Raw genomic sequence first — 22,314 nt, 5'->3', positions numbered from 1 at the left:
AGGGGCTTAGGGAATGGAGTACCTGCATCAACTGAACCTTTAGAATATTTTGGCACTTCCATGTATGCACTGGAGACGCAGTCTGATGATGCACCTTGCACTATGCTGCATGTCTTTGAAAATACCATGTTCCTGTTGTTATGTATTGATTTTTGTAGTCATTCTAAACTATGTTATGAACCTTGTTTCCAGTGTTCATCTCTGGTTCGTTTGAACTATTTGTGTGTTCTTGTGAATGTTCTCAGGCCCAATATGTTGTTAGTGCGTGACTTATTATTAATTTGTGTCTCCATTGTATCCTTATTTATTGATTGATTGGTTGATCCTGCATAGAAATATCAATGAAACTATTAGAAGTAGCAAGTGCAGAATTAGTAGTCTTACATGTGTGATGAGTCTGTCTTATTTGGTGATCAAGGCAAGTACAGAGAATTATCCACAACATTCAAGACTTGTTAATGCAAAATTATTAGAAGTAAGACATGTACCATTCAAGACTTGTTAGTGCAGAATTATTAGAAGTATCAAGTGCAGAATTACTAAGTAGTTCTGTTGCTTATTAAGTTAGTACAAACCATTCAAGACTTACTATCTGTGAAGTCTGAAAGAGTAAGTAGAGGATTAAAAAAATCGTTCTTCATATTATATACTTCTTTCTATATGCAATTCAAGAATTCATATCTCAACAATTATCTCACTTGTGCTATGACAGACCTCTAATCTCTGTTTAAACTTTTGAAATTTAATTTTGGAGAGCCAACAATAGAAAACTGCACAATGTTGTAGTCCTTATAATGTGTAATTTTAACATTGAAATTGTATTTAGATTTAGATTGATTGTCTTACAGTGAATACTCTCCGATTATGCACTTTCACAATTATTTCACGAACTTATAATTTTATTTTGAATGTACAGGAAAATGTCGGTAATTGAATTTGAACTTGGCCAGAAGTAAACTCGATCTATTGAAGTGAAAGATGAAGAATTTTTGTATTATTGCCATATACATTTGAATGACACATTTGGTTTTTTGGAATTTGTTGATATTAGAGATCTTTAAGCAATCACTTTCTAAGTTTTGGTTGTACATGAAATATTTCTCGAAATTTATTTGAAATATATTGCTTTGATTTAATGATTAGTTAATTTTGTGTTTTAGATCACTTGTATGTATGTATTATATATAATATTTGTGCTACATGTAGGATCATAAATGTTAAAGTTACACTTTGTAAGTGTTGCTCTAGGTAGATATAAAGTTACACTTTGTAAGTGTTGCTCTAGGTAAATAAAAAGTTACGCATTGTAAGTGATATAAAGTTACACTTTATAAGTGTTGCTATAGTTGAGTTATAAAGTTACACTTTATAAGTGTTGCTATAGATGAGTTATAAAGTTACACTTTATAAGTGTTGCTCTAGATGACCAATAAAAGGCAACACTTTTTAAGTGTGACCAATAACTCTGAAAAGGCAACGCTTTTAAGTGTAGTCTAATAAAAAATAGGTGTTGCTAATGCACGTCTTTAAGTGTAGTCTAATTTGGCTACGCTTTATAAATGTAGCCAAATATGACAACATTTAAAAAGTGTTGCCTAATGTCAAAGGTTACGCACGCTTCTTTTGGGCAGCCCCTAAAAAGTGTTGCTGAAAGTGCAAAAGTGTAGCCTTTTATCAAAGGCCACACTTTTAGCTAGTTTAGGCTACACATACGTGATGTTGTCGTAGGCCGAAAATGGTGTAGTGATTGATAGTAATTTCATAGTGCATTTACAAGTCAATTACTTTTAAATTTCTTTCTTTTATTTCTATTTTTGTTTTCAATTATTTTTATTTTTATTATTCTAAAAAATAAATTTATATTTCATTTCATTTTCAATTTTTACTCGTATTATCTATTTTTAATTTTTTTCTCATTAGTATAGTTTTGTTAGTATTTTAATTTATAAATTAACTTAGAATTCATTGTTGAATAAGGTTATGGACCTACTTTTTCCTTTTCTTTTACATCATATTTATATATATTACGTTTAATTTTGACATAAAAGTATTATGTTATTGTTTTATTTTGAATTTAGAACTTATGTTATATTCTCAATTTCAGTTGTTTTAGGAGTAATGACTTGCTATTTTATATTTGCAAGCATTTTCTTCTATTTAGACTTGATAAATTATCTTTTTGTCAAATGTTTTATAATTTTATGACATTATATTTATAATATTAATCGTTTTGTCAAACATTTATTTCATGATGTTTATAGAAATTTTGTGTTTTTAATTTTTACGATTAATTTAATTATATACTAATTAAAAAATATAAATCAATAAATTTTATAATATTAGTTAAGTAGATAAGATAGTCATTTGTAGTTATTATTAATGAGAAATTTAATTGTCTTCTTTAATAAAGAGATTTATTTTAAGGGAAAAAATAATTTTACAAAGATATGCATTAGTACATTATGAGCATAATTGAGTTCGGAATAGGGATAGAGGAATGACATGTGGGTTATGTATATGTAGGCCATAACTTGTATGATATAGTAATGAGAAAAATATTAATGTATAAAAATGAAATTACAAAAATATTTTTTAAACTAAAGCATACATTTTTTTTCTTAACTGAACAATATTATTTTTTAAAAAAACTGAATAAACTCTACACACATAAAAAAAAACACTTTCATTTCTCTTGGTAGCCAAATAGTTTGTATTTTAGTAGTTTAAGGAGTTTGAAAAATAGAAAACAGTTACTTTTGTTTTGGAGGGAAAAATATTAAGAGAATAAATGCAAAAATTGAAATAAAGATACTATAGACTTTTTACATTTATAGCCAAATTTTGGTCATTTAGTATTACCAGAGTTTTTTTTTACCCACTAAGAGATAAATTACATTACTTGTAAAATTATATTTATGTTTTTATAAAAATAATAGTGAAAAATATGATTAAATCATGTTATTGAATGTTATAAGTATACATGTTTCACAAGTTCCGTTAATAAAATAAAGGAGCTATTTTTCTTAAAATATAAAGAATTATCAACCCGTTTTAAATTTTTGTATACAATAAACATTTAAAAATTCAAACTTTAATTATTTTTCAAGAATTTATTTAATACTGACTAAGGCCTTATTTGTTTGAACTTAATGTAGGTCTGAATCTTAATCATTCAGATTCAACTCATTAAATACGTTTGGTTTTTAGATCTGAATCTGAATCATTCAGATTTAGCCCATTAAATTCATTTGTTTTATTTAAAAAAAACTATTAATGAGTCTGAAGAGGTCTGAATGAATCAGATTTATAAGAGACTCTTAACAACATTCAGACGATAAGTTATCAATAGTAAATCATAACTTTTATGCTTTTGGCGTGCCTTTTTATCTACTAACTAAAAACTTTCTTTCTCAATTTTCTCAATCAAACACCATTTTTTTCAACTGTCAAGTTTTCATAGATTCTTTCAAGTATTTCTTTTTATATTAATAATAATTTTCTTGTATTGATGTATGTCGAAAAAATTGGTTGCAATAATACTTCTGGTGTATTGCTTTTTATTAAGGTTTTTGAATGAAAAAATAATACTTCAAATCATTATTATTAAAACTTTTTTTTAATCAAAAGTGATATATTTTGTTGAAATGAAAAGTTTATAATACTTTATTAATATAATGTTCAATTTTATTCACAAACAACATTAATTATTTAGTGTTCAGATTTAGAGATTACATTTTAATATTTAAATCAAAATATTTAAATGTTAATGTAAATCTTAATATTGAGATAAATGATGCCTAAAGTCATCTCGTATACATTTTCAGGATTTATGATCCAATTACATTGCGTTGACAACCCGAAAATCAAATCAAAATATGGAAAACCCAAAGGCCAAATAGTTATTTTCCCCAAAAATTTCTTTAAAATATACAAAAACGAGAAAAAGAAACTGAAAGGCATTTTCAAAAATGGAGAAGAAGGCTCTTATCAACACATTCTGTGAAATCACTTCTTCTTCTAAATCCCAAGCATTATTCTTCCTCGAAAGTCATAATTTCGACTTAGACTCTGCCGTTTCCACCTTCCTCGATAATTCTTCACTTCACTCCGCCGGCACCGCCGTCGATGCCGCCGACGATCCAGTATCTCCGTCCGAATCACAGTCCTACTCTTCTTCTCATTCTGAGTATTCTTCTCCCTCCTCCCGCTCTCGTTCCCCATCTCCTCCTCCTCCTTCTTCTCTCGGCTCGAAACGAAAACGGAAACCTTCTTCTAATGCTTATAACTTGAGGTCTTCTAGACCTAGAAATAATGCCGCTGCGGCAGATGTTGCTGATGCTGCTGTTGGTGTTAGGAGGAGAAGTTTGAGACGTCGAACTACCACAGGGTCAGGGAGTGACTCCGATGAGCCGCAAGAAGCTAACACTGGCGGAGATAAAAGGTAATTAATTATCTTACATGTATTACTTCCAGTGAAGGTATTTAAAAAGGGATGTGTTCTTAATAGGTTCTAGGTTTTTTTTTAAAGAAAAATATTGAGTATTGTTTGTAAAAAGAACTAAACTTTTCATATATAAGGAAAGAACTATTAGAAGTAAATTTAAAATATGGAGTACTATGTGTCAAGAAAGATTGAATAGATTAATTGAATAAGAAATATTAAATGAAATCTATTATAATTAAGTTATTTGTAACATTGCATATTAAAGAGCTAGAAGAACATGCTTCATAATTTTCTTTTTATTAGTTTTAAGCATCTGTTCGATTTTGGCCTTAGGCCATTAATGTGCTTGAGGCGCCCTTGGTTACTTCATAATCAATTTGACATTTTACTTTTATTTGTACAAGTGAAAAAAATGTGAAAATGCATACACTTATCAGAGTTTGCTAAGCATAACATGTGAGGGATGGGATGATGACAACACTAAAAAACTGAATTCCATCACAATCTCCAAAGTTAAGCATCCTAGGGTGACATAATTACTAGGATAGGGGACCTCGGGAAGTCCTTTTGTTACGTATAGCCTCATAACTTATAAGACTTTATTTCAGACTAAAATGTGCCTTGCTACACGACTTGTTAATCTAAAAATATGTGTGGAAACCCCCCGAGGATATCATATCCCATGCTGAATTTTTTTTCCGGAGTTTGTAAATGAGGTAAAGTATGAGAGAAGTTGGGAACAGACAGTTAGTTGGATCTGAATTTAACTGCTGGTTACTCTTTTCCTTTAACCCTTAGTCTGTTAGCTATATTTCTATATTCTATAACATGTATCTAAAGTCTAAAGATATTTCCTTGTATTGACAAACCCTGAACAATATAGTTTTTCTGAAAGTACAAGATGCATATTGACTTTCATGTTGCTGATCAAAGTCCTTTGTGTAGCGGAATGCTTGTTCAAGATCCATCAAAAGAGAATGACGTGGATGCACTATTTAATCAAGCTAGACAAAGTGCTGCTGTAGGACCTTCGGAAAACCTTCCATCTTCAGGCTCAAGAAGCTTTACTGGAGCTCCAAGACGACTTACAGAGGAGGCTGTGCCTTCTGTTCCTAAGCCACCTGAAAATGCTACTCATGCTATCACTTTTTGGCGCAATGGGTTCACTGTAGATGATGGTCCTCCACGAAGTTTTGATGATCCAGAAAATGCCTCTTTCTTAGAGGTATATTAGCTTACATCACGATTTTAACTTTTGAATTTACATGCATTTGTTTGTTTTCATGGTTACACATTTACTGCATGTTTTTTTTATGAAGTAAGATGTTGTATTAGAAAGGCATCAAGGAGATGCAAATGACGTACACAAAAACATGGTTAACTCCTGAGAACAAAAACATCTATTTAATCAGGGAGTTAACCAGAAGCAAAAGAATGGTCGCTAAGCCATATTAAGGGAGCTAATGAAATCTAAGAGGGGTAATATGTCATTTACAGGGGATAAGTTGCTCCAATGAAGAGGTTAATAAGACAAAAGGATTTTGAACTGCTAATTGGAGTTGAGATACCATCGGAACATCTGAGATTCCTTTCCTTCCAAATACACCAAATAGTACATGATGTAATCATCTGCCTGGTCTTCTTGATGGGGCTATCAACTTCTCTAAGACTCCAACTTCCAACTACTTCTTTGACACTTTGAGGGAGATCCAGTTGATACCAGCAATTGAAATAAACATATTCCAAAGAGCTGCTGCCACTGGAAAGTGCAGAGATAAATGATTCACTGATTCCAGGCTATTGAGGCACATGAAGCATCTGTTTACTAGCTGAAGTTTCCTCCTATTTAGATTCTCCAGGATTAGGATAGCATTCTTGAGGGTAGTCCAGGTGAAACACTTGACTGTAGGGGGTAGTCTAGTCTTCGAAATCAGTTTCCATGGCTACTGGTCTATAATGCCATTTGAAGAGCACAACTTATGGTATCCTTCACTGCGTATATTCCTTTTTCAGAGTTGCGCTATTTTACAGTGTTTTGGGAAGCGAGAAGCGGAAAAAAGCGACGAGGGCTTGCTTCACAGAAGCGAGAAGCGTGAAGCGAAGCGCGCTTTTTTTTTTTAAAAAGCGACATTTAGTATAAAAATAAAAAAATATTAAATAACTAAAAAGAGGTAATATAGTCTTAGATTGAAAGAAATTACTTAGGCAAAAATACTCACAAGTCATAACATATAAAGCAAAAAATCAAAAACATAATTAAATCACAAAGATTCAAACTCCTATTCTTCAACAAGATCCTCAAACTCTTCAAGTGCCATAACCAAGGGTTCTACTTGGTCATCATCTTCTTCATCATCAGAAGGCTCATCAACAAGGTTTCGACTTGAACTAGAACCTCCAACTTCTCTTTCTTTGCCCCTTAATGTACTCCCCCTAAAACTATAAATATTCTCCTCAACCCCACTTGCCATAGAAACATCACCATAAGTGAGACTTTCTCCTTCATACACACTGATTAAAAAATTAAAAAAAAAAAGAAAAAAGAATTGAAAAAAAAACAGAGGCAGCACTGCAGCAGTCAGTAAGAACTAAGAAGAAAAGAGCAGGCAGCAGAGAATAGAGATGAAGAAAAGAAGAAGAAAAAAGAGATGAACAAATTACCTGCAGGCCTCAGTCGAGATCTTGAGGAGAGAAAGAAGGGAGACAACCAGCAGCCTCAGTCGAGAACTTCACGAGAAAGAGAAGGGCGGCACCAGCAGCCTCAATCGAGAGCTTCAGGAGAGAGAAGGGAAAGAAAGTCGCGAGGAGGAGAAGGGAAAAAGTGTCGCGAGGAGAGAAGGGAAAAAGTGTCGCGAGAAGAGTTGTGAGGAGAGAGAAGTTATATTTCAGATTTTTTTTAAAAAAACCTAATTTTTTTTTAAAAAACCCTATTTTTTTAAAAAAAAACCCTAATTGTCGCTTTTTTTATAAAAAGCGCGCTTTTTTGCGCTTTTTCAAAGGCGTCGCTTCTCGCTTTTTCCTCTGAAGCGAGTGCTTTTTTCAAATCGCCTCGCTTCAAGTTAAAAAAGCGCACAAGGGTCGCTTCGCTTTGAAGCGCGCTTTTTTGCGCTTTTAACAACACTGCTATTTTAAGATATCAGGCAAGTGAAGGGTCATTGAGGCTCCTTCTAGAATTCTGAAAAAATCACGAGGTGCCCATATTCCACCTTCTCTGTTTTGAGCCACTGAAGAGTATGTGTCAGAGGCTATCCTGTAAATAGCTGGTGGGAGGCATTAAGATGTTGATTGTTAAGCCACCCGTCTTCCCAAAGTTTAACTGAGTTACCATCTCCAATCCTGAGGGCCACCTCTTGGAAGAACTGGTTAATGTACTTTCAAGGTCCAACTCCATAAGGGTCATTGTTCTGCTTGGTACTCCATTTGTCTTGCCTCCCCTATTTAGCATTCACGACCTCTTTCCAGATACATGTTGGTTCTTGAGCTTATCTCCACCACCATTTTATTAACAGACTCTTGTTGTGCTTCTTTAAATCTCTGATTCCAGACCTATTCCTGCTTAAGATTATAAATTAATGAAAGGCTTTGCTGTTCAACTTTCTTATACATTGATATATAATTCTACAGTTGAAACTGATGTAAAACAATGGCGGTAACTTCATTAAAAAAACAATAACTTTTAATACAGTAAATTCAAGAGAGCACTGTTGGTGGTAGGGGTGTTCATGGTTCAGTTTAAGTTGGTTTTCATTAAAATAAAACCAGACCAATAAAGTCCTTTTTTAAAATATTAAAACTAAACTAAACCATTTAAGTCAATTTTCATTGGTGACATCCTTGTTGGGGTTTTGAGTTATTTCAATTTTTGAATGTGACATATGCCGCCAAGTCAATTACTGTTTAGGAGAAGTTGTCATTTACCAAGTTTTTCATGATGATAGTTGAATTAAATGGTGATGAATAATTTAATGACTCAATGAAAGACAAGTTGTTTTTTTGAGACGGTAAAAAAAAAAGACAAGTTGTATTAAGCATAAAATAGATTTTTAGACTTATCAAATGGAATCTATAAATCAAACTAGAATATAAAGACAAAGAAGTAAATTGTTGTCAAGGCAAGAATTAGACTGTAAACCAAGAGTGCAAAGATTAAAATGTGCAGTAAAATACATATATGTGTAATTATTATTTTTCAGTAGGTATTTGTATATTCAATTGGTTCTGTTTTTCGGTAATTTTTTTTCTTAAAGCCAAAACCAAATCAAATTTTGTTGGTTTGATTTGATTTTTTTTCCATTTTAGAAAAAATCAAATCAAACCAAAATAATTGTTTTTTTTACTTGGTGTGATTCAGTTCCCAAGGAACACCCTAGTTTGGAGGATAGGGTGGTGTGATTTTTAAATTTTACAGAGCACATCTAGTAAGATCTTCCTAATGTGAAAAAACGTCTGATCTTGCATTTCATCTACTAGGCTCAATGATGTCTTTGGGCAGTATGGATCTTGTAGCATTCTACTCAAACATCCATTTTAAACTAGTTTATCTAATACCAATATTCAACTATGAAACACAACTACCACTTTCAAGAAACATACATTTTACTGGGAGACCTTAAATCCTCTATGATATTTTGATAAGTAAAATTCGCTCATGATTAGTATTTAAAAAGACCTCTGGAGCAGATATATAACTACTGTTCATGCTTAGTACTTATCTATGTAACTTGAAAGCTGCTTTCAAGCATTACACCTTTCTAGAAATGAATGAAGAGGTTTGTTGTATGTTTTGGAAAATGTTCTGTTATTTAAATGAATTAAGAAGACCGCCTCTCTTTTGGGCTGCATGCATAAGAACTAAATGAATCTATTTCTGTTTTTGTTTCTTTAAGTGTAAATGATCTTTAGCTTTACAGCTATAATTTTTTAATAAGTAATTTACATTTATGTTAATATAGTTATCATCTTACCCTCTACACAAACTCCTACTTACAAGGTAACACTTACTGGAATTTTTATCTGAAGGGAAATATCGGTCAGATAAACAAGCTTATGGACACTTCTAGATGAAGATCATCCTTTTATTGTAATTTATTAGAGAAGATAATCTGGGCTAACTGAAGTGATGAATTCCTTAAAGATAGTAACCTCTTATTGGATGGAGCTGATAAATAATATTTGAGTCTCTTAGCCGCTTCACCAAAAGCATACAGCATTAAAGCATTTATTGTGTCCTTGCATGTGATAGGCTTCAATTTTTTGTTAATTTCATGTTAATATATGCTGTGCCATGTACAATTGCATTATTATTATTTGAATTGTGATTATATTGTAATTTATTTTTACACGTGTTAAAAAAATAATGAGACATTTATAATAAATTTCATAAAAAAATCAGTGGAAAAATGTTTTTTCTCCTTGAATCTGAACTTGTAGTTCCTCTTTGACATAGTGGATGAAATTTTATCAGTAACAATGTCATAATCCGAGATTTTCCTTGAATCTTGTCTTTTAACAAGCATCCTATGTTGAAGTTGTAGAAATACAGCAACACTGTATTGTGATCTTCTTGAGCCTTAAAAACTTTCTTCTTTTCTTGCTACTTTTAAGCAGTCTATCATGAAAGGAGGATTTAAGATTCAACCTTTTTTGAATTTGGATCAAGAAAATGACCCCTTATTGTAGAATGTGGACCAATATCTAATGTAATTTCAGATTCTTGTTGCAAGGAGAACAACCACTACAACTGAACTGAGCTTTACGCGGTGACACATCATTTCTCATTGTTTCTACCTATTTTTTACTCTAGAAAAACAACAGTAAGCACTGGTTGATTTTCTAGGCTTTATTATTCAATTCTTCTAAGAAAACTCATTCTGTTTCCATAATGGCTCAGGACGGTGCTCTTCCCCTTTAAGATACTGCTCTTAACGTGAATCTTTGACTGAATTTGGTTGGATCTATTGGCGTTGCTGATCCTGCTAGAAACATGGTTGCTGAGCACAATCAAGAAGCTCAAAGAGATCGGGTTATTGCTATTGCCTGCCATCCCCGGTTTGAAGCTAGAAGTTGTCTAGCTCCTCCTTTCCGCGGTCTTGCTGACCCGAACATCGAGACTGCTTTCTTGGCTTATGCTTCCAATTTCCGTATACTACGGATTACCTACCCCGGGGAATCCAGCTTCATCCCTTGCTTATCTCAGTCCTCTACTACCTCAACCAGATGGACCATTTAATGGTGTCCACTAACGTTGGACAGACAACTGCATGGGCTGGGTTCTTCCCTACTCTCAGATCTACATTTCCATTTTGCTCTACATCCAAGTGATCAGAGGGATAGATTCTGCAGGAATTGTCCGTATTGGCTCTAGACTTCCAATCTTCTTGAGAGAACTTGAAACTTTGTTTCCCTTTACTAATCTTTGGATTCCAGGTCCTTTGGTCTCCACATTCAAGAATTTATCTTGCTTTTGGCCTAGTGCCACTGGTCAGTTTGGCAGTGTTTCTCCCTCTCTGCCCGCACTCCCGAGTGGACCCAGGCTCATAGATTCTCCTTTGGCAGTAGATTTGCTTCGCACCTTCCTAACATCAGTATCTTCATCTCCCGTCTCCATTCCATCTGCAGCATCGCTACCAGGCCAGCTGTCACTGAACATTTGTTTTGCAATGATGTTGATGGCCCAAGATTCATGGCTACACTATTTAGCCAAGCTTGTGTGCACGACGAAAATGAACTGATTAGTGTCGCTTCTCCAGGGGCTTCATTAACATATGCCGGCGGTCTTCGCCTTTGGCAAATGCTGCTGCAAACCTCTCCTTTTATGATCTTCCATCTCCTTTGGATATCAGTGTCGATCATGTTGAAAACGACTGGATCTCTGCCTTGAGAATGAACAATAGTTCATTTTGGCTCGGTCCACTAGCTGCTATGATGTCCAAGTACTGCCAATTTAGGAAAGGCTCCTGCTCCCTTGCTGATTGCTCACCAGATTGCTCCGCACTGGTTCAGTCCGCTGTGTGTCAACCGGTGGAACTAATGTGTTCCAGGGTCCTGTCTGGACCAATGAAGCCGGTACGCACAACAACTTCCAGCACGGAAACGCCAACCAAGTTGGTCACTACACCACCCCCTCCAATCTACACCTCATGTTTGAGGCCTCGACCACCATCCACGATATTCCATTTTCTCATGTTTATCCTGCTCTGACTTATCACTTCAACCTCTCCCCCAGCGTTGCTGGTCTTACTGTCCTCAATGAAGGTCCATTTTGGGATGTCCACCCCCCTGCCCTTCAGAAGAGTGGAGTCCAAGTGTATCAAGGTGTCACACTCACGATTGCTCGAGACTACTATTCTGATACGCGTATCGACTCAGACACCAGTGAAGTGCTCGCCCCCGCCGCCTTCCTTTTTTTTCTAATATCTTAGGCTACTAGAGTATGTTGTTCCTTCACAACTTTGCTGATTCTGTTGTTATCTTTTGCTTTGATTTTTCTTCATTTTTTATTTGATGTAATGAAATGTTTATTATGAACAAGCAATGAACAAAAACCCTACTCAGGACTTGATATAAATTTGATAAATGCAGAGTATTCGGAAGTCTGAATGTCCAAAAGAAGTTGAGCCAGCAGATAGGAAGACACATGTTCATTTTAATGTCACAAAGAGTGAAGGGGACTGCCCAGTATGTCTCTTTTTGCTTAATAGCAAAGGGTCTCAGTTTTACTCACGAAACATCTGCCGTTAACAAAATGTCTTTCCGTTTTCCTCTGGGATCGTGTTTGCAGGTACTAGAGAAGCGTCATGCTTCATTTCAAGGTGTGAGAAGAACTTCAGGTAATACCAGCAATGCTGCAGCAGTAGAGTCAACTGTTGCTGTCTCATCATTCGCTGCACCTCCAGCCCCATCGGTAGGCCTAGTTGTTGATCAAACACAGCCTTCAACTTCAATTCAAGTCAGGTTAGCAGATGGCACACGGATGGTTTCACGGTTCAATTTCCAACACAGTATCAGAGATATCCGAGGGTTTATTGATGCATCAAGGCCCGGTGGGTCCAGGAGCTATCAACTGCAGACAGTAGGTTTTCCTCCGAAGGAACTTGCTGATCTCGACCAGACAATAGAACAAGCTGACCTAGCCAATTCAGTTGTGATCCAGAAAATTTAGTTACATCTCTAAACTTATATATACGAGTGTTGGGGGGTGCATTAATTTACTTAAGCATCCTGTTTTCAATACCCTATAGAAATCGTTTGAGATGCGCATCGATATAAATTCGTTTTTGTTTTCTTCTTTGCTGCATCTAAAATGAACATTAGCTTAAACTGACTATAGAAGCTAAGATAGCTCATCATATAAAAACTGTTGTGGTTCATCATATAAGGAGATACAATAGCTCATCCTTCAACTAAGATGGTACACTTAATTCCCCTTGTTTGTATAGGGTTGGATAATTGGAGCATGAATTGATATAATATGTAACCTAACATTAAGTAAATGCAAAAGGGCCTAAAATATTCTCGAAGTATTGAAAATAGTATAAAATTACCCTTCATCCATCTATTGACTCCAAATGCCCTTCTCATCCTATTGGCTCCAAATGTCCTTCTCATCCACCTTTGGGTTCAAAATTGACCGCTTATTTAATTGTTTTAAATTTAAATTGTTTAAGTATTTTTTAAAATACTTGACGCTCAACTATTGGTTATAATTTAATTATTAATATAATTTATAAACTAACCCATTATCCAATCATTCTTAACTAAACACCACCCAATTAATACATCAATTATAATATCAAAATCGCCATAAACACTATTAAAACACAATGAAATTATAGATTCCTGAAAATGACATTCAAAATTATTCAGTCAGAATCAAAGCCCCAATTAAATTTAGGTTGAGTCGATTATTTAGGAGAACACTTTTAATAGGATTCTCTTTCAAGTTTGATTAGAAATTTATGATTAAAAGTAAAGAAGTAGTACATCCAGAATTAATTCATGCACTTTAATATAGTTATATAAATATTTATGATTTGTTTTAAAACCTTTAATATATTATTTTGAAAAAAAAATTATCTATGAAGTAACATCACATAATTGAGACGAAAAAATAATTAAGATGAACATAGTCAGACTTTTAAGTTTATCGATAACTTTTATTTAGACACTTGAATGTATGATTATTTACTTTTATAGATATTTTCGCTTCAGATTTTTAAGTATACTCATTGGCAGTAGCTTTCTTGTTGTTGCATTAGTAATGTGACAGGTTTGTTAATTTAGGTATATAGCATTTTATGTAGTCATATTATCAAGTTATGGCATAAGAATTTGATTTGCATTGTATAACATTTAATATATCAAGTTATAGCATTTTTTAAAAAGAAAATAATGTTAATTTTAAATTATTAAAAATAGATAATTAAATAAAAAAAACAAAAAAAAATGGATAAATTAATATTAGATAGTGTGATGCGTGAAATTAATTATTATTAATTAATGATAACTAATTTGCACATTTTAAGGGATTTGAAATTTTTTTAAGATTAGATAGATACCATAAATCTCTCTAACTAGTTATAATGTAATAAGTTATGATTTAATTCCTTAAAATACTCTAATGTGTTATTTTCTTTCCTTAAACGTGCAGTGTTTGTTTTTTTTTCCAGAAATTGAGGATTATTTTGATATTTGAATATTTTATTTTTTTTCGTTTTTTTTTAAAAATTCTTAAAATTTGACGTTGAAAACGATTAGAAGGAACTGGACTGTTATTTTCAGGTTATTTTTACATTTTGGAGCAAACATATCCAGGATTCGTTTTGAAAATTAAAAGGAAAGAAGGTGATACATTTTATATGCATTTGTTGCGTTAGAAGCTTGTATTAGAGGTTGGGAATATTGTAGGCCAATTGTAGTTGTTGATGGGGCGGGATTAAAATGTTCATATGGTGGTACAATGTTAACTGCCAGCACAATGGATCCGGGAGGTAAATTTTTATCCTATTTAATTTTCTGATTATATAATATAATGAAATAATTTATAAATTGTATTTCTGATTTGTGTGATATTTTTTTAAAAAACTTGAGCAGGTCATATACTTCCGTTGGCGTATGCGATAGTAGATTCCGAAAATGATGCTTCATGGACTTGGTTCTTTGAGCAGTTTAAGAAAGCACATGGAGTTAGACAAAACATGTGTTTTATGTCGGATCGAAATGAAAGCATATAGAAACGGAGTGCTAATGTATATCCTGAATCAGAACATTATGCATGCATATGGCATCTGTCAGTAAATGTGTTGAAGAATTTCAATAGAAATACTGAAGATTTGAAGATTTTGTTCTTTACATTGGCAAAAGCTTATACAAAACAACAGTTTGAGACAATTATGGGAAGAATAGATCAGATAGATACGCGCATACGACCATACTTGTTTGATATTGGTTATAGCAAATGGTCAAGAGCTTACTCGAATTGTAAGCGCACATGGACCATGACTTCAAACATCGCGGAGTCATTGAAGAATGTTAACAGGTTAGCAAGGAGGTTACCAGTGATTTCACTTCTTGAATTTATGAGGGTAACAATTCAGAGGTGGATTCACAAGCATAATGAGGAGGCTGATAAGACAACATCTGATCTGACAAAAAATATGATATTTATCTACAGAAAAGTATTGCGTTGTCGTGCAATATGAGGGTATGTGTTTCACTGTATTGTATTTTTACTTCCCAATATTTACTGGCATGTATAAAAAAAAAATTTACTTTTAAATAGATGATACCTTCAACTGTTGATCTGCATGCTGTTGCTGAAGGAGCAAAGAAATACATAGTAAATTTGAACACGAGAATGTGTAGTTGCGGGAGATTTCAACATTATGAGATACCATGTGGTCATGCAATTGCAGTTCTCCGATACAGGAAGTTACATGAAGCAGATTTCTGTTCTGCTTTTTATAGCCTCAAGAATTTCAGAGATGCTTATGCCATTCCTGTCGAGCCTATCCCATGCGAGAGTACATGGGATATACCAAGTTATATTTCAGAGCCTAAAATGATGCCACCCGGTCCAAAAAGATCAGTGGGAAGACCCAAATTTGAACGTTGGAAGGGTTTCGCTGATGTGAAATTCAAGAGGACAAAAAGCACATGCAGTAGATGCCATCAAGTTGGACACAATAGGAAGACATGTTCAAATTATCCTGTCCAAAAACAATGATTTCCTACTGTTACATCTGTGTTTTTGAGTATTTAAATTATTAGACACATGTTTTATTTTTTTTATTGAATCATATTATTTTTCATACAATGTTCATACATTGTACATACAACTGTTCATATATACAATATTTGTTACTGTTTTGTATATGAAAGTATAATATACCATTAATAAGTCATATAATTTTCATATAGTATGCATACAGTTATTGCATATTGAATGAGGACTATATACAAAATTTATACATTTATACAAGCAATATTTGCATATAAAATAATTTTGTTTATGTTCTACATATCAAAGTATAATATGATATAATTCATACAATTTTCATACAGTATTCATACCAGCAATATAAGTACATTTGTTTCTGTTTTGTATATGAAAGTATAAATATCATTAAGTCATATAAATCTTCATACAGTATTCATACAAATAAAATTTAATGCGTATTGAATAAATAATTTATGCAAAAGTCATACACATTTACTAAGGTATAATTAGAGAAAAGACATAAAGTGACACCTAAAGTTGTCCCGAATTTTTAATAAGACACATATGAGTGTCCTATTACCCCACGAAAGTAGGAAATATCTTTGTAAATATGCCACTTTAACCCGTTTTCTCCCTATGTTTGTTTTCACGCAAATAATGCGCGTGAATGATAGATTTTTCTTTCAAAGAACGAATTAACAAGTGACACGTGTCATTTTTAATCTATTATTTAATTCTTTCCTTTTTAAAGTACTCATCTTCCCCAACTTTCCCCCATTCTTTCAAAGGAACCATTTTTGACAACTGTTGCTTTTATTCGATATGGTCTCCTTGTTGCCTCTTGTTATACTAAAGAAAAAAAATTCTTTTCTCTTTAATGAAGGTACTGCCGAAGTGAATCTTGCCCAAGCTCGTAGATAAATGCTTCGAAGCCGGCAAAAAGGGTAAGGCAAACTAGAGCTTCATTGAATCAAATTTGAAGATGAAAGGCGTGAGGATCTTGGTCCTTCTGTAGAGACTTTCCTCTTCTTTTTTTTCAAATTCTTTTCTTTTTCTAAAATTGGTGATTTCTTTTTGTTTGTCTGAGTCTTTTTAACCCAAGTCTGTAATTTTCTCCTTTATTATTAATAATAATGGACCATTGGTCCAAGATGAATTTTTTAAAAAAGAAGGTAAGATTCTAACACTTTTTAGTTTTTATCCTAAAATAATTTCTAACATGTGTTTTTCTCAGGAAGATCACAAATTCATTAAGAAAAAAAATATAATCTTTATCAAATACTAAAATAAACATGAAAACTTTTTGTTTGCTCAGCTAATTTCCCCAGAAATTGACCAACAAATGGCGAAATTGACATAGATGTAAACTTCAAAAGAAGTTGTAATTGAATTGCAATTGAGAAAGAAAATAAAATATAAAGAAAGAAAGTGAGAAATTGAGAGAAAAGAAAAGAAAGTGTACCATTTATCTTTTTAAACGATTTGGGTCGGGTTAAACCTGTATTTAATTGATATTTAAATTAAATTAATTAATTAAAAGGAGAGTGTGTCTCACGCGTGTGAGGTTGATGAGAAAATGAGTCAAAATGGTCAATTTACAAAGATATTTAATACTTTTGTGGGGTAATAGGACATTTGCATAGTTAAGGTGTCTTTTTAAAAATTCGAGACAACTTCAGGTGTCACTTTATGTCTTTTCTCGTATAATTATATATTTATTCATATTGTCATATTTGAATCATATGTCAGTACTATTTCATATAATTTTCATACATTATGCATATAAAAATTTAACATTACATATTGAAAAGTGCAATTTATACAAAGATCATACACATTTAAAAATTATAAATACATTGTGAAGCAGACTGTCATTTATATAAATTTCATAAAAATATAGTATATATATAACATTTGTCTATGTTCTACATATCAAATTATAATATGATATTTATAATTCATATAATGTTCATACATGATTCATATAGTGTTCCTATATTTGCATGTTGCGTTCAAAATTAATACAAAGTGAGACACATTTAATAATTAGTAATATTCATTGATAATTTATATAAAACAATCAGTATTAATAATAAAAACTGGAAATTACATAAATAGTTCATAAGTTAAAAAAACATGTCATTCAAAAAAATGTACAGTGTGCCATGAAGATTTCTACTTCCTGTTATGAAATTTTGGAGTAGGATAATTGGTGGTGTCCATAACTAGTTCTTTATGAGTTCGAGGTCCACCCTTCTTGCTAGCAATTGTTCCCGTAACTTCACTTTCACTTATTGCGCCGTCATCATTCTTTGATTTTGCATAATGCCAAAGTAATGTACCATATCTTTGACGATGATATTTTGAATCGATATCAATATGAGATATATCAAAAACACCATTGCTCATGTATTCGGCAAAGAGAGATGTGTATAGACCACAATTACTGTAAAAAAATTGAAATTAAAAAAAAATTATAATGACTATAAAGCAATGTAATTTAAGATGAAGAAAATATAATATAACAAGTATACATACTTGGAACTTTCTTCTTGTTGAGGAACATCTGTCACATGCTTGATACTGAGAGGTTCGGAATGAGACTTTTGTTGATAATCAGGGAGATTATTCGCATACAAATCAAGACTTTTGCCATAAAACCCTGTGCTCGTCAGAAATAATAGAATCATGGTTGCAAGTTTATCAACAGCTTCTTTAACTTTTCTGGAGTGAACAGATCCTCCCATCGAATCATAGACATATAGACATCTACGTTTGATCCGGAATACAACAAGGAACCAATGGAATTTGTCGCTGATGTTGACTGGGATGATTACTTCGTCAACCCTATCCCAAGGAATGTTAGCAAGCAGCTTAAATCCTCTAATGCATTGTCCAACATCATGGTCCGGTGAAATGCATCTCATGTCACATTCTGACTGTCTCCACTGTTTCTCAATGTTATCATTCCACGCCATAAACCAACAATCAACAGTACTGTAAGAAGTGACTGTCTGAGAGTATTTTGCCTTCTTTCGGAGATAATACATTATTGCATTAATATGCTGTTTCAAAAAAATAATAATAATACAGCTGATATCTCATACTTAAAGTATACGTTACAAATATATCCAGATGTTTCATACACAATTCACACATAATTCATACAAAACAATAATCATATGTATATCACTGCAAATCAAAATCAGAATAAGTCAAAAAATGTCTTACCCCGTCCTCCCAAGGTCTGCCCGGTTGACTCATTATGTGGAAAAAATCCTTTTCTCTGATTTTGACAACGCCAAAGTCCATTTGAGGATGAAATGTATTTTTAACCTTGGAATATGCTGCTTTCCTGTATATATTTAAATAAGTATTATATGAATTATTGATTTGTGAAATTAAATAAAATAATTTTGTTCATCAGCGTTTATACCTGCCACGCCTGCTTGACACATCTTTAAAAACCCATTTATTGAATTCCTCAATCATGTCATCTGGAACATCAAACCCATTGTGATTTTGGAATGGATGTTTGATTTGAAAGAATATAGGTACTCTATTTGAACTGCTTTCCCCTTCCGACATTTTGATATAAGGAGAAGAATCGTATTTTCCTAGATTCTTATGTTTTTTTTGCACATTTGGAGTCGTGGTAGCATTAAGAATTGGATCAAGTGCGATGATTTGTGTCATAGTAAAATCAGGATAATCGTCCAATGTTGATGGTTTTGATGTTGACGTTGTAGGTGCGTCAACGTTGAAACAACCATCAGTTGACTTTTGAGCTTCATGTACATAAAAAATAAATAGTTATATAAAAATAATTTTTTAAATTTACATATATGTGATAAAAATGAATATATCGTACCAGCTGTATTTGACATTTGGACGTGTTGTGCAATTGAAACTGTAGGCATAGCTGTTGGATCAGATTGTGCAGCATGTTGATTGGCGTTGTCCTGAAAATAATTTTCATTTAATATGAAATTTTTGCAGATATTAATGTATTCTGAATTATTTGTAAGAAATAAATTAATAGATTGCAAATCAAAAAAACTTGCATATATGTTTAATACATCATTTTTTCATTAATCATACATATTTTCAAAATACAAATTTCATACATGATTAATACAAAATATTTATATATAAATGATGAATATATACCCATTTCATACATATTAGATACAATAATATACAGAATTCACATATATATGTATGATGTGTTTTTATGTTTGTTCATTTAAAAGTGAAAACAGTGATAATAAATAAATAAAAAATTAGTATAAAAACATCAATTTATATAGTTATCAAACAATATTCATACACAAAATATACATATATTTATACCTCTGGTTGTTCTTCTGGTATTTGTTCTCCTCTTAACAATCGAATCTCTTTAATTATGAGTTTGGTCGAGTTATCGACATAACTCTTGATATCAGCCATGTGCTTGTCAACCTTATCGTTGTACAAAAAAAATTAAAAATAAAATAAATTATAAGGTAATTATATTATTTCTTTAAAAATATATTGGAACTTACAGTGAATTTGAGTTCTTTCAACTCTGCCTTAACCTGTTAATTTTAAAAAATAAGTTTTTGTATGTATATTGTAATTTTAAAAAAATTATTTTAGTTTGAAATTTGTACTTGTACCTCTGCAATATCAGATTTCAATGCTTCAACTTTATGTTCACTATCAACGGCACAATTTTCCGACGATCTGTGATCTTTCGAATCATGGTGGCTGCTGGACTGATTGAAAATGGTTTCGTCCATGAGATTTAACTCTTCTCTAGAAAAAATCATATTTCTGAATTTATGCTGCAGCAAATAAAAAAATTAGAATGTATATTGATTTATAATGAATCTAATAACATTCTCTGAAAAATACCTGATTGTCATGTGTTCTGAAAATTATTTTCTTCAAATCATCAAAATAAATGACGTCATTAGGTGTCTTCCAGTTAAGGATTCGCGGTGTGCGATTTGAAGCACGTATAGCAATTGTGTTGTCAAATGGATGACAACACTCACAAAATCATATCTGCAATGCTATGTGGAACTGGCTGAATTTGAATGACGATGGATTTTTTTAAAATTTTTGACTGCATACTTTGAGTGTTAAATTAAAACACTCATTTGCCCAAGGGAATGTGGCATACTGTCCAGACTCGACCAAATCAAAATACAATTTTGGAATTGTTGTTTTTGAAGGGTTTGATGCAGTCAGAAAAGAAGAAATAAAATACAAGATACCAATTTTTAAACGGTCATCTTCTTTCCAAAAATTTTCCAATTTAAACTTATGATAAAAATCTGACTTGGATACTTTATTAAAATTCCCGAAATTTTCAGCAATGAGTCTGTTTGGAACAGATAGGTCAGATACAAAATCAGAAATAGGTTCACATTTCAAATCGGTTATAGCAACAAACTCTTTTAACCCAAAATGTAACTCTTTACCATTTACATTTATAACAAACATGTCATCCCTAACATTTTCATTCCCAAGAAGAAATATGTGTCTCAACAATTGACATTAGATTTCAATGTTATGCAAATTATAAAAAAATTCAAAAGGTGTTTCTTGTAAGAATTGTTGAAACTTATCTTGACCTAGAAAGGTCAACAGATCCGCAAACACATTCACGTTAATGCATGAAGACAAATGTGTTTGTGTCTTCTTCTCCTAAAAAATTGTTAAAATTAAATTAATACGTTTATCATACTATATTCATACATTGATAATGTGATAAAAACAAATATAGCATTTCATACACATAGCATACAAACTTAATACATTAATTCATACATAATTCATACATTATTCATACATTGATAATGTAATAAAACAAATATAGCATTTCATACAAATTCATACAAACTTAATACATTATTTCATACACAATTCATTTATCACTAAATGCACAAAATCAAACCATATTGATACATTATTCATACATTGATAATGTAATAAAAATAAATATAGCATTTCATACACTTAGCATACAAACTTAATACATTAATTCATACACAATTCATACATTATTCATACATTGATAATGTAATAAAAATAAATATAGCATTTCATACTCATAGCATACAAACTTAATACATTAATTCATACACATATTCATACATTATTCATACATTGATAATGTAATAAAACAAATATAGCATTTCATACAAATTCGTACAAACTTAATACTTTATTTCATACACAATTTATTCAACACTAAATACACAAAATCAAGCCATAAACTATTTAGTTTTATTATGAATAGTAATAGTCAAAAATATCATACAAACTTAATACAATATTTCATACACTTCTATAATAAAAAAATATATTAATTATTTCATACACAAATAACACAACATAAATCATGTACTATACTATTCACAATTAAAATTGAAATTAAAACAAAACTAAACAGATAATTTAAATTTAAATTTCAAAAAAAATCTTTTACTAACCTTTAAAAAAAATTTGGTTTATTTGTTTCTTGTAACTGTGAACTATCGATTTCAGTGCCTCTTGATTTTTTTGATTTTGAATTTATCAACTCATCAACAAAATCAGACTCAGAATCTGATGAGTATTGAATTTGTTTTCCTTTCCTCTTCTTTCCTCTTTCCTTTGC

The 22,314-nt window shown here is 31.9% G+C and overlaps 3 protein-coding genes across 4 annotated transcripts; 2 read left to right on the top strand and 1 right to left on the bottom strand.

The window, feature by feature from the left end:
• The first annotated feature begins 3,884 nt into the window (after window positions 1-3,884).
• Window positions 3,885-12,731, top strand: LOC107020406 (plant UBX domain-containing protein 4-like). Of its 2 annotated transcripts, none has more exons than XM_015220753.2 (4): window positions 3,885-4,441; window positions 5,378-5,669; window positions 12,026-12,121; window positions 12,225-12,731. In XM_015220753.2, exons 1-4 carry the CDS (start codon window positions 3,969-3,971, stop codon window positions 12,603-12,605), a joined length of 1,242 nt encoding a protein of 413 aa, XP_015076239.1. In that variant the 5' UTR covers window positions 3,885-3,968; the 3' UTR covers window positions 12,606-12,731. The 2 variants fall into 2 exon arrangements, with proteins under 2 accessions (XP_015076239.1, XP_015076240.1); XM_015220754.2 differs by having other exon boundaries at window positions 3,888-4,441; window positions 5,390-5,669.
• A 2,104-nt stretch (window positions 12,732-14,835) lies between these two features.
• Window positions 14,836-15,668, top strand: LOC107019651. The gene is made up of 2 exons (XM_027916877.1): window positions 14,836-15,120; window positions 15,225-15,668. Exons 1-2 carry the CDS (start codon window positions 14,836-14,838, stop codon window positions 15,666-15,668), a joined length of 729 nt encoding a protein of 242 aa, XP_027772678.1.
• Window positions 15,669-17,837: 2,169 nt separating this feature from the next.
• On the bottom strand, window positions 17,838-20,476 carry LOC107019650. Its single transcript, XM_015220063.2, has 8 exons — window positions 20,324-20,476; window positions 20,210-20,242; window positions 20,016-20,126; window positions 19,534-19,624; window positions 19,099-19,450; window positions 18,894-19,017; window positions 18,201-18,727; window positions 17,838-18,108 (listed from the first exon to the last, which is right to left on the bottom strand). Exons 1-8 carry the CDS (start codon window positions 20,474-20,476, stop codon window positions 17,838-17,840), a joined length of 1,662 nt encoding a protein of 553 aa, XP_015075549.2.
• Window positions 20,477-22,314: the final 1,838 nt, after the last annotated feature.

Source organism: Solanum pennellii, chromosome 5 (assembly GCF_001406875.1).
Source record: "Solanum pennellii chromosome 5, SPENNV200".
Lineage (NCBI taxonomy): Eukaryota > Viridiplantae > Streptophyta > Magnoliopsida > Solanales > Solanaceae > Solanum > Solanum pennellii.
Note: the sequence above shows the minus strand (reverse complement) of the source record. Positions and strands in the feature narration are given on the sequence as shown.